Source organism: Columba livia, chromosome 2 (assembly GCF_036013475.1).
Source record: "Columba livia isolate bColLiv1 breed racing homer chromosome 2, bColLiv1.pat.W.v2, whole genome shotgun sequence".
Lineage (NCBI taxonomy): Eukaryota > Metazoa > Chordata > Aves > Columbiformes > Columbidae > Columba > Columba livia.
The window spans coordinates 22737611-22750865 of NC_088603.1; the positions used below are offsets into that span (position 1 = coordinate 22737611).

General features: G+C 46.7%; 1 protein-coding gene across 1 annotated transcript; it reads left to right on the forward strand.

Moving 5' to 3' along the window:
* Positions 1-4430: 4430 nt before the first annotated feature.
* C1QL3 (complement C1q like 3) lies at positions 4431-13220 on the forward strand. The gene is made up of 2 exons (XM_013367808.3): positions 4431-5777; positions 10408-13220. Exons 1-2 carry the CDS (start codon positions 5190-5192, stop codon positions 10585-10587), a joined length of 768 nt encoding a protein of 255 aa, XP_013223262.2. The 5' UTR covers positions 4431-5189; the 3' UTR covers positions 10588-13220.
* The last annotated feature ends 35 nt before the right edge of the window (positions 13221-13255 follow it).

Here is a 13255-nt window from a genome sequence, read left to right on the forward strand (position 1 = left end):
ACTCTCAAAGAATACTGTCAAGGCTGAGTGTACACGTTCCCGTGCATCACTACAGCTTTGCATTCACCACCTTAGATCATGGGCAGGGCAGGAGGAGACAGAAGACAAATAGAAGCAGGCTTGCAGGGACAAGGAGACACCTGCAAGAACAATATTTTATGCTTGCAACTAGTGGTTTAATCTTTGGAATAAACGATGGCACGTGCAATTATGACTATTTTTTATGGTTAATTGTTGCTATTTATGTTGGCAGTTATCAAGTGTCGTATATGATTATTTTATATCCTTAAACTTGGTCAGTTGAATGTGTAATCTTTATCTCCCTATGTGTTCAAGACTTGTTTTTACAGACACAGTTATGTTTTTATATCTGCAGTAATTCACCAGTCAAAACACGATATACATGACTGGGTACCGATCTTTCCATTTTAATTTCTCCCCTCCCAAGTAACAAGTCATGTTTGACTGATCTTTTCTGATTAAAAACTAAAAAGGAACAGATACGTGGAAAATTTTTTGCAAATTCCCCTTGTTGAGCCCTGTCACTTTAGTGACAACCCTCCTTGAACTCCCCCCTCATCTGGATTTGAAAAGTGGTTGTAACCCTTTTATGGCTGAACACATTTCCTTTGGATCATTTTCCCGTTTGCCATCATGTTCAGAGGCTGATCTTCAAAAGGCATTATTAAATGTGATCAAACTTAATCTAGAATATTTCCAGTTGCACATACACACAAAGATAGCTTTAAATCCTTGAATAGCAGAAAATACCCTGCAGAAGGACTTCCTACATTCCAAAGGACAGCTAAAAGCTTCCAAAAAATCAGCAAAACGACTCTTTTCTATCATACGTCGAAGCCAATTTTCCTTCCATGAGCACAAAAACCTTAATTTTATGAAATAATCTAGTGGGCAACTTGCATCACTATAAACACGGATGGTCTTCAGTCATGCTGACCAAAACAAGTTGCTGGGAGAGCTTAATTAGTGGTGCCTGTACAAGCTTCTACCAAAATTGGTGCAGACTGTGGTCCTTTCCATGACCCACTACATGACACGTGTGCCAGCCTTGAGATTTCAGCAAACTGGGTGAACAGAACTGAAACAGGATACCAGGAATGGTTTAGGATAGCAGCAAAGGTGTCATCACTGTGTCACCATGAGCCATTTTTTCCCCTTTTTATGATATATTTTATTTTGTAGCGTTGAACCCACTTACCTGCTGGAGTGAGTGCATGTTGTTCCTTAACTGTACCACTGGGATCAGGTTGAGTTGCTAGCCTTTATGTACTTAAGTTGAACCACTGTTTATAAAGGCACAGCATAGCAAAGCCTTAATTTTTTAGTAGAATGAAATTCAAAATGCTTCTCTAAAATAATTTTTAAAAGAGTTAAAATACAAGCAAGAGCAAAACAGATGCAGATAGGAGTGAGCAGAAGCAGTATGGGACTTGGCACAGTGTTTGAACTCTCCTTTGTTCGGCATACACCTTTTTCCACATTACTCCTGCTCACTGTAACCGGGAAAGCATTGCCCCTTTCAGAGTGCTTTTTGTTTGTTTGTTTGTTTTGAGGTTTTTGTTGTTGTTGTTGTTTTGTTTTCTGGGCTAACCCTTTGAATTTAGCACTGCAGGCATAAAGAGACATTTTGTGCCTGAAGATGGTGTTGCCCTGTGTGCCAGTGGATACATTCTTACCTGGTTTTCTTCAGTTTTTCCCTATCTTAGTGCTGAGGCAATGGCACACAGGTAAAATGAACATGCATGTTATGCTGTGTGTCTTTAAGGCTCTGTAAGAACATTAACTAATTAGCTGGTGAGGAAAAGAGCTGTGGGCCCGCTGTTTCAAATGGCAGGAGCTGCAGGGGATTCAGCTCGAACACCAACTGTGGGTCTGAATGTGTAAAGGCCCAAAGAGAATCGAGAGGGAAGCAAACCAGCTGAAAGGCTGGAACGAGTGTGTACAAGGGCTTCAAAAATACAAAGACATTTAACACGTCAAGACTGGCAACAGCTCATATAGGTACAATGGTTGTATTAAGAGCAGACTGTCAATCTTGACTGTTAGCCTCTAGCATGGAGAGGAGATTATAACATAAATGCTACCCAAACCTTAATTACAGTAAATCAATGCTTTAAGATGCCACTTCAGGAAAACAAAGGTCCCATGGTAAAAAGAGGTTTCTACATTTCCTTTAACTTTGCTCCAGACTACTGAGACCTTCAGTGCATAAGTTCTGAGCCCTTCCATTTCCCATTCTTAGTTTCCTTGGAAAATATTTTTGTCCTTGGGAACTAAATATAATCTGGTAACTAAAGCATTAGGTTGGCATTCCAGGTCCCAGGTGACGTTCCCAGCTAACATCCAAGCTCCACTGACTACCCAGCATCAGTACTTGCCCTGTTCACTCTGTTCTGCTTACTCAGGCTGTGACTTTTGTGCCTATCTTCTTTGGGAGAAAGTCTGCAGAGTCTAGAGTGAATGAGCATTCTTGGCGATCTGTGTGAGGATAAAACTGTCTATTAAGAAGGTAAATGTGTTCAGTATGGTAGGACCTCACATTAAGAATCAAGCTTATCATAGCTGGAGTAAGGAACTGAGAATGTGCTGCTGACAATAAGTCAGCCAGCATCACTCTGGCTTGACAGACCATGATAGGTTTGTGTCTATTTGAAGGTTAAGATATTTGCTATTTTCCCAATGTGTTATACAGTCATCACAATGGAGGTTTACGCACATGCCGATGTCATGAATACTGCCACGGTTACGGATGACTAAATACAACACCTCGACACCTTGAGGGCCCAGCTACAGGCTGAGACAGACCCATCACTCTTGGCACAACTTTTCTCTTTTCTTTTTTTCTGCCCAGATGGAAGAGCAGTGCAGAAAGCCCTTTCCTATGGGGTAAAGAGAGCGATGAGATACAAACAGAATCCTCCAAGTGTGTTCAGCTGCCTTCCTGGGCCTTGAGGGGAAGCCCTTAGCTGAGGGAACTGGCTGGATTGTGTCAGTGCCAGATAAAGATTTATTTTTTAAGGCAGAGCATTAAAGGAAAGAAAGAAGAAGAAAGAAAAAAAAAAAAAAAAAAGGAGGGAGGGATATTTGCAAATGTGGGAAATGGAAGCTTTATCAGGAGTTTTCTCGGGAGATAAGGAGCTGGGCTGGCCCATCTCTACACAGTGTGGACACACTCGCTGCTTTTCAGTCTCTCCGGAAAGAGCAAAAGGAGCTGCTGACATTTCTGCTTAAAAGGAAGAATCAATGAATCTTTTTTTCGCACTGCCTGCTTGTTTGACCTTATTGTGTTGTGGAATAGAAAAGAAAGAAAAGAGAGCGAGTGGGGGGAGAGGGGATTCATGCTAATAAAATCCAAGTCAAGATCACAGCCTTCTGATCATCGCTGGAGATGCTGTTATTCGGTTGTTGTCCTATTTGCCACTGTTGCTCATTTCTGATTCTTGCCTTGCTGTAATAAGTCACACTCTTTCCAGACATCATCCCTGTATTGACAGGCAAATGTCACCCACGTTTGATTGACGTCCATTGCTCCTGAATACAGAAGTATGATTTAGGAATCAATTCTGTTTGTTTATTTAAACAGCTCTTTGTGTACCTTGTATATCTGCAAGCAGGACAAGTTCCTTAATATTTTCTCGGGAGAAATTACACTAATATTGCACATTCACCTTCTCACTCAGTCACAGAGGTGTCCACCAGCCCTTGAGGAAGGAGAAACCTTTCACACACAAGAAAAAACAGCAACAAACAAACATCCCCAAACAAACAAACCCCACCACCACCACCACCACCAACAAACCTAAAGACTTTTAACAAAATGCTTTGCTGTCCCTGAGCTAAGCCACAGAGACCTTTTCCTCAGGTCCAGACATCTGCTGGTTTGTATATGCCGCACACTTTCCTTTGGCTTCTAAACAAAAGTGAACTCTTTCCCTCGGTGTCAGTTTGCTAGCGATGCGGCGGCTGGCTTTAACACCGGGAAACCCTGCAGCCAGTGATGAGTATGTCAATTTTAATTCACAGGAAGAACTGTCTCCTTCTCTGCTTTTATGGTTGTAATCGGGGAGGGGGGAAGAGGGAGATTCGAAATTGGGAGAGATGCTACTCTCTATTACTGTGCGAGGTGGGAGGTATATTTTCGAATAACTTCCACTTGGACAATCGGTAACAGTAAAGCATCCCTACATTTAAAGCAGTATTCCCCAGAAAATACTAATATGGCAGGACGGTCTCAGAGAAGCGCTAAGCAAGAGGTGGATTGACCTTTTAATTCTCGATCGGTGACCTGAAGGGTACCCAGAGGCTGCTAAGATCATCTCTTCCTTTTGGTCTGCTCCAGAAAGAGCTGTCATCGCAAGATGCAGCTTCTGAGTGAGGCTCACGATTTCACTGCTCATCCGTTTGCGGGAGGGGTGGGGGAGGGAGAGAGGAAAAAAATATATATTTCCCACACTGCCAGAGTAATGCCAAACTCCCTGTGAGTGGGAAGATCAGAGCAGATGCTGGAATGAGATGCCAAAGCAGCTCCCCTTTCCCCTGCGCTTTTGGGTGCCTATAAATTGCTCCAGCGCGCTCGTCAGCCTCCTCCTCTCCTGGCAGGTGGCACCCGGGCAGGATCCCGCTCTCCCTCCGGCTCCGGCTCCGGCTCCAGCGCGGCGCGGCGGCGCGGCTCTCGGCGGCGGGCAGCGGGGCGGCCGGGAGGCGCGTCCGCGCTAAGGACTGTCGTCTCTGGGAGAAAAAAAAAGAAGAGTGAGCGAGCGAGAAGGCGAGCGGGGCGATCGCGAGAGGAAAGGCAAGTTCCAAGGAAAGTTGACTAGGACTGGCACAGCCTGCAAAAAAAAAAGTCGATCGCCAGCGGGAGCATAAAAGTGCGGGCGGCCGGGGCGCGGCGGCAGCGCTCCTTCCCTCCCTCCCGCCCGCCCGGCGGCTGCAGCGGCCGCAGCCGAGCGCCGCGACCCGCGGGAGCCCCCGCCGCCACCGGCAGCGGGAGGGCGGCCAAGCCCCAGGGGAGCCGAGCTCGAGCGGGCTCGGCGTTTTTTCGGCTCTGAGGAGGTCCCCGACCAACCATCAAGATTTTGTCCAAAAGCAGACAAGAGGATCGCCCTGCGCTGAGCCGGCTGGTGGGCAGCAGGCGGCGGCTGATCGCGGCCGGCGCGCTGGGGGTGGTGATGGTGCTGCTGCTGGTCATCCTCATCCCGGTGCTGGTCAGCTCGGCCGGCACCTCGGCGCACTACGAGATGCTGGGCACCTGCCGCATGGTCTGCGACCCCTACGGCGGCACCAAGGCGCCCAGCACGGCGGCCACGCCCGACCGCGGCCTCATGCAGTCCCTGCCCACCTTCATCCAGGGACCCAAGGGGGAGGCCGGCCGGCCGGGCAAAGCGGGGCCCCGCGGCCCCCCGGGGGAGCCGGGGCCGCCCGGCCCGGTGGGGCCGCCGGGTGAGAAGGGCGAGCCGGGGCGGCAGGGCCTGCCGGGCCCCCCCGGGGCGCCGGGGCTGAATGCGGCGGGGGCCATCAGCGCCGCCACCTACAGCACGGTCCCCAAGATCGCCTTCTACGCCGGCCTCAAGCGGCAGCACGAGGGCTACGAGGTGCTCAAGTTCGACGACGTGGTCACCAACCTGGGCAACCACTACGACCCCACCACCGGCAAGTTCACCTGCTCCATCCCCGGCATCTACTTCTTCACCTACCATGTGCTCATGCGGGGCGGCGACGGCACCAGCATGTGGGCCGATCTCTGCAAGAACAACCAGGTGGGCGCCGCGCCGGGCGCCTTGGGGAGCCGGGGACATGAGGGCAGTGGGCGCTGTCAGGCCAGGGGGCGCCCGGGGGGAGCTGGGCTTGCTGAGGAGACCGGGGACTGTATGGGGAGCGGGAGTCCGGGGGAAGTCCCTGCGGGCAGCAGGCGCCTGTGGGGAGCCGGGAGTGTTGAGGGGAACAGGCACCGTGAGGGGAACGGGCGCCCGGGGAGTGTTGAGGGGAACAGGCACCGTGAGGGGAACGGGCGCCCGGGGGGAAAACAGAGTCTCTGAGAGGAACAAGCACCTTGAGGGGAGCGGGCGCCCGAGAGGAAAGTCATACTCCCCGAGGGAGCGGGTGCTGTGAGGACAGTGGGCGCCCGGGCGGGGCCGGATTCCTTGAGGGGAGCGGGTGCCTTGAGCGGAGCGGGCGGAGCGGCGCGGGCAGGGCGGGAAGCAGGCGGCGGGCGGGGAGGGGGAGCCGGGCGGCCGCTGGAGGCAGCGCGGGTGCGAGGCGGGGGAGTGTGGCCCGAGCGCAGGCAGGGCGAGCCGCCGAGGGAGGTGAGGGGAGCCGGCGCCCGCCGCTCCGCAGCCGGTGGGGACCCTGCGGACAGCGCCACCGCCGAGGCGCGGAGTGCCGCCCCGCTCCCCCTCGGATGCCCGAGAACCCCTGGGAGACCGGGGGATACGGGCGAAGCAGAGGCCGGCCCGGGCCGCCGGGTAAACACGGACTCAACGCGCCCTTTTCCCCGACACTCACGCCGCCGACGCCCGCTCCCAGCTCGCTGTCCCGGGCGGCCCGCGAGCTGAGCGGCACCTGGCCGGCACCCGGCCCGCCCCTCTGGCACCGGCTGCCGGCCCGGCGGGTACGGGCCGGCCTGCGGCCGCGGAGAGCTGCCCACAGCTCGGCTGGGACCTGAGCGGGTGGGCGATCGCGCAGGCAGCGCTGCCTCCGCGGGGGTGAGCGGAGCTCGGGCCGGGGATTCCCCGGGAAGGAAGGAGAGCCAGGGGCGACGGGTGAGCTCAGGAGAGGGTGGTCCCACGTAGGGAAGGAGCGGGGTGCGGCGGGGGGAAAGCGGCCATGGGACGGGGCTCCCAAGCAGCGGGGCGCTCATTCTGACACGCTCAGCCCCCGGCAAGGAACGAGGTTTCCCAGGTTTCCCTCTAGGAGGGAAAGCCGGTAACCGTGTGAGCGCGGCGCCTGCCGACCTCGCCCCTTGGCGGCTGGTGCCGGGGAAAGCGCCGGCTGAGGGCGGGCGCCCGGCAAGCCGTGCGGGGGCGGCCGGTAAACCCGGGCACGGCACCCCGCAGCAGGATGGAAATGTTCGAAATAATTAAGGATCTTGCGAGGCTACCGTCTGAAAGTCAGAGGAATCATCCATTTTAATTAGGATAAACGTTGCCACCGCTCTCGCAGAGGGTGTTCCTACAACATTTCCCCCGAGGAGCCGTTCTTAGCGATTTTGCGCTTCTTCCATACGTAGCTAACGGACACAGGTTGGCTCTAATTATCACAGCGCTTAGCGAGACCGCCAGGGTACCTGCCATCCCTCCTGCTCTGGGTGCCCGGGGGGGAGTGCGGTGTCTCCGGCAGCTCCGCGCTGCTCCCCCCGGTGCGGCGGGAGGGCGAGGGCCCGGCCCCGCAGCAGCCGCTCAACAGGTCGCTCACCGACGGAGCTGTCCCGGCTGGCAGCGGCTACGGGGGCTTTCCCAGGCGCGGAGAGCCGGGAGCCCCGCGCTGCCGCTCTCCCCGGGCTTTTCGCCCTCCGGCAGAGCGCACTGCGGGTCTTGATCCGCTCTACGCCGCCTGCGTAGGAGCGACAATCGGGGTCCGTGCCCCCGCCGTGTCCCACCGGTCGCGGAGAGGCTCGTTCGTTGCGTGTCTCCTCCCGCGAAGCGCGGCCAGCCCCGCGGCCCTTCGAGCTCCGCGCAGGCGGCGGCATCGGCGGCCGCTAAATTAATCTTGATGTGCCACTTAACCTTTTGTTTATGGGTCCTCGGAAGTACTGTGAAAACAGAATAATGAGGACATCAACAGCAATTAATTAAATTAGAAACTGTCTACTCTCAATACTATCTCAGCAGATAAACCAGGACTACTAAAAGAAAGTACGTTGTAATAAATTAACTTTGATTTCAAAGGCAATATTGTCCACCGCGAGAATACCATTTTACTTGCAATTAAATATTAATCAATTTTTGATCCCTCTTTATAATGTTTTAAAGTGTTTGTTTCCTCAAACCCTGAAAATAAATATATACCAGTAGTTTTTTAAAAATTAACCGATTATAAATATTAAATTGAGCCTGAAGTTTAACCTTTCCCAAATGTAGCAACTTCCAGTGCCAGACATGAGACAAATTGAACTCACAGTGATTCAAAGGAAAAAAAAAAAAAAGGCAGGGGTTTTATGTATGTATTTGTATATATCTATGCAAAGAGAAGTATTTAGGTAAATACCTGCATACAAACTAGTTTAAATTGATGCACAGTGTTAATACAACAGTATCTCCTTTTGATATGATTTATACTGGAAACACTGAAGGCTGATGTGATGTGACAGCCATTAACTTCGTGTATTATTTGTAAGAAAGCTCAGAAAGTTTTCAAGTAAGTCGTTAAATGGGGTCTGACAAAAGTAACATTATAAATCTGGTATTTTCTAGCAATGACAATACCGAAACTGTTGGACAATGTATGACTGACAGAAAAAAAAAATACCATTCCTAAGCAATGCATAGGTGGAACCTCAAGGTCTCCTTTAATGGTGATAAAGCTGGTACAGGGGAGTGCTGAGATCACACAGCTTAGCTTGTACACGTGTGCAGCCTGGGAGTGTAGCTTCGGGAAAGAACTTGCATGCAACTTATGAAATGTATAGTCCATTAATGGTTTAATTTTGACATACAGTTACCCTCTTGCAGCAGTACACTGAGAATTCCTTTGAGACTGTTGTAGTCTTTAAAAAGAAATTGCTCTGGCTAAACAAACGAGGAGGTAAAACCTCTAAGAAATAGCATGCTTAATTTGCTTGCCAGTATGCAAGGTACTAGTGCTCTATGAATGTTTTTCCACCTCCTCTATAGCCTTTTCACTCCTTGCCATTTGCCATTTCCATTTACACTACCAACAACAGTCTCAGCCTGTTATTTTCTTTGGAGGGTACTTCCAGGGTTAATGGTACAGAGCCTTCAACTCCACCTTGCCAGTCATTAATACAGAGGAAATACCCAGTGCTTAGAATAATTATTGCTTAAACACTAGCAAAATAGATCGACTCTGTAAACACCACCAGGCAATTCAGGATCAAGAAGTCCTGAAATAGTTGGGGTTTATCATCGTGCCATGTATCAGTTTAAATTTGCAGACTGTCACACCACTGCCAGCCTTTTGAGCCTTTCTCACTCTTCTTACAGGACATATAAAAGAATTTCCACCTAGTGTGATTTTTAAGCTTCACAATGCCATAAGATCCTGCATGGTAAAAGAACTCCCTGCTTTTTCAATACTAATGTGAAATCCTATCACAGGAGAATTTAATTTGGAAATTTATCATTTAAACTTTGAAAGGAATTCGTGGAAAATTGTGACTTATAGCCTATTTTTTCAATTCTGAACAGATAAAATCCCACATACAGTACACCAAGTCATGCATTATTACTTAGTTCAGGTTTGCAATACCACTAAATCACTTACTGCTCTGTAACTATGCTAGAACAAAGACAAGCAACAAGCAGATGATATGTTACACTGAAATAAATCACACACAACTCAGTTTAAATATTTTACCAAACAGGGTCAAATTATATACAAATGATTTTGAGACTTGCAATGGCACAGGCTATTCTTGAAATTACAGATTACTTCCAGTTTGCTAGTAATGTCAAATTTAATCAGCAGTGGAATAGTAAGGGAAAAATGGGAAAAAAAGGCACGTTTAAGTGAAAGTTGCAAATGAAAAGTCCTCAATGACTTGTAAATTCCAAAACCTCTTAAAGCAAATATCTACTTGCCCGTGATTTTTCAAATGTGCATCTCTTGAAACACACAGAAATCAAATGTTTGCTTACTGAGATGTGGTCACAACAGCTTTTCTAAATGCCTACGAGAATCTGTACCTGCTTGTGTGCGTTGACGTGTGCCTGTGTGTGTGTGGGTGTGTGTGTGCTCTTTGTATTCTTTTTGCAGCACAATCCTATTAGTAGTATGACAATAAATCACCCCTGGAGAAAGTCCAGACTGGTATCAATAGGGCCTCACCGTGGATCCTCACCCACATCAATCACTTGTCCCACTGATATAGAAGTTAAACCAATCTAAAACTGGCACATCATCAGATTCAGTTCTCCCAACTCCAGCTATTATTACGCATATATTTAAAAAGGCTCCAACACCTACAGGAGTTCGAGCAGCTGTGTACTAACCAGCTGACTGAGAAAGGAGCATGTTACTGCTTTAGTTTCAGGTGTTGCATTGTAAGAGAAAACAAGTGATAATAATAAGAAAAAGCTACAATGTACGTTGCCAAACATTTAATGTGGCAACTCATGCATGCTGAGTAAGATGTTGAGGATATGCTTTTATTTCACCATGCAGAAAAAATGACCTGAGTTTTCTTAACCACTCATTATGTATTTTATGTAGGTTCGAGCTAGTGCGATTGCTCAGGATGCTGATCAGAACTACGACTATGCCAGTAACAGCGTGGTTCTTCATTTGGAGCCAGGAGATGAAGTTTACATTAAATTAGATGGAGGAAAAGCACATGGAGGAAACAACAACAAATACAGCACATTTTCTGGATTTATTATTTACGCCGACTGATAATGTGTAAAAAGACCCACCAAACCAGTCCAACAATGAAGCTTGCTCTTCTAAGCAATGGATTTGTGTCGCAGAAGTCAATGAAATAAGCACCCCAGCAGAGAGCGACCACCAACCACCTCAGTAGCAGGGGAAAAATGTCGAATGCTACCTGATTCACATCTGTACAACACAGAGAAACCTTATGTCAAAAAAATACAAAACAAGTTAAACAGATGTGCGATCCACTACCGCCAAAGCAAATACTTCCTCATTGTTAGTGTCCATGTGAATGAAGTCCTACATAGATCAAGTTTTTATAGAAAAAAAAACCACCTGAGGACGCTGAGTTATTTCTTCAGTGTATATGATACCTTGATGTGTTATGATCTTGCTGCTTTATCCATACTTCAGCTTTGGTTCTTGTGACTTACTTGCTAAAAATGATGCTTCGAGTCCACTCATAGTGTGGTGAGGAATGATTTTACAATAAAAGGAAAAGGTAATCAAAATATATTTTCTCTCTCCAAAGGAATTGTTTGCCTTGTACTTTTCTTATCCTTCCACTTCAAACTAGAAATTAATCAGCTTCAAGCCTTAACTCAATGTTCCTGCTTTGTAGGTTTACATTAGACTTTTAACATAAAATCAATCCAGTGGAGTTGTTTAATTTTTGTCTTCCCCTTAGCTGTGTTCTAAAAGAAAATGAAGGATAGAAGAAACACTTTTTCTTTTATTTTTTTTTCCTGAAAAATGTAACAGTTGACAAACTATTCTATTGGACGAAATCCTTGATTCCACCAAAGCCAATGGCAAAGCCCTCGTTGATATTAGTGGAAAAAAGATTTGGCTTTTTTAATTTGTAAACGTGTAAATATATATTTAGGCAATTGCTACAGGCCCGCTCTTGATGGTTAGTTGTGTAAATATTTAGCAAGCCTGGCATCCACATCCTCAGACTAAGGCAGAGCATTTTCTTTGCAGCAACTAGTCTTCATTAGTCTTTTAGAACTTAGTCTGTACTTAGGCACTATTTTTATTAAAATAGATATGGATTAACATAGTGCAGATGTTCAGCTAGAATTTCGTAGGAATATAATGGGTCAAAACCTTATTTGACTTAGGTGTCTTGTCGCACTGAAGTTAGTGGGATTCTTCCCACAAAGGAAGAGTGGGAGATCAGCCACGTGAGAAAATGTTGTCACACAGACCTTTTCCATGGTAGCGAGTTACTAGTTTGTAGTAAGGTGTGCCTATGACATGGACACAGATAAGCATATTACCAAAAACTGTAACACATATGCAAAGAAAGAAGCAGATATTTACATGCAAAAAAAAAAGTGTGTATTAAAACCTATTTTTCGCACTCTCATATATATATATATATATATATATAAAGTCTCGAAGAAGTTTAATCCATATAAAGGATTAATGGCTTGGAGAATTAAACTAAACACAGGTACTATGAGTTACATAGTTATAAAAATGCTTTAAAATCAGTCATTCCAGTAATGTCCACAGAATATTTTTATTCATAAGGTTGACTTATTATTTGCTTTGGTTTTGGGAGGGAAGGCTGTCTTATTTCTCTCAGGTTAAAACTTGCAGATTTCATTCGAAACCTAAATTTCAGCAAGATACTTAGCGAGCTCCTTAGCATAGCTGGTTACGTTATTTATTTTTACCATTTGGGCAAAATCAGGGTAACATTTCTATAAATTGTTAAAGAGTAACAGAGGCCACCCCTAGCATTTCTGTTTCATGTACTTTGCCACAAGCAACCTTGTCTACTGTGCTAAGGGTACAAACTCGGATTTATCTGCACTAAAATGTCGAAAGCGTCTGCAAACGTGACAAAAAAGCTCTTCAGTGCTGGCTGCTCAGGAAAAGTCTGATGAAGATTTTACAAATATCTCTAAAAACTTCTTGTTTGAATGAGTGAAGCTTTCTTAGAAAGAATGTGTTACTCTTTCTGTTTGGAGTTGTCCGATTTAAAATGAATGCTGAGTTAGTCTAGGCTGACTGAGAGGATTGCCGGTCTAACTCATCTAGGATTTACAAAGGGACATTGTGCTGCCAGCTGCTTGTGTATTATCTCACCAGAATGGTTAATGCTTTTACTTTATGACCAAGTGCCAACCTATATCCAAACATTGTAGTGACTACTCCTGTTTATTTTTTTTTCTACGAGGTAATGTATTTTAATAACAGATGTATAACTGACTTCATGTCTGTTTGTTCCACTGTTGCTTTTAATGGTTAGAGCACTCACAGCAGCAGTGTAGCTAGAGATTTTCCATGTAGTAACGAACAGTCACGTACCAAGCTAGAGATTATTTACAGCTAGCAGTGCATATTTACTGTGGTATTTATTGGAAAAACTCAATACTACAAGACATATATGATCAAATTTGAAGAAGCTTTTGAAATCAGGTTATCACTGCTACTGGATAAGACCATTTTTTGGATAAATCACCTGCCCTGGTTAAAGTTAGACAAGAGCAAAGAATACACTTTATGTGAAAAACACATTTAAGGCAAACATTTCTTCCTTTTTCATCATATCTTGATATACTAATTTGTAAAGACTTATATCACAACCTTTGTTATAACTATTGCAACTCATTAAAACCGTATTATGTAATATATGTTGACTTTTGGTGTTGCATCCTTACAAAAAGAAACTGGT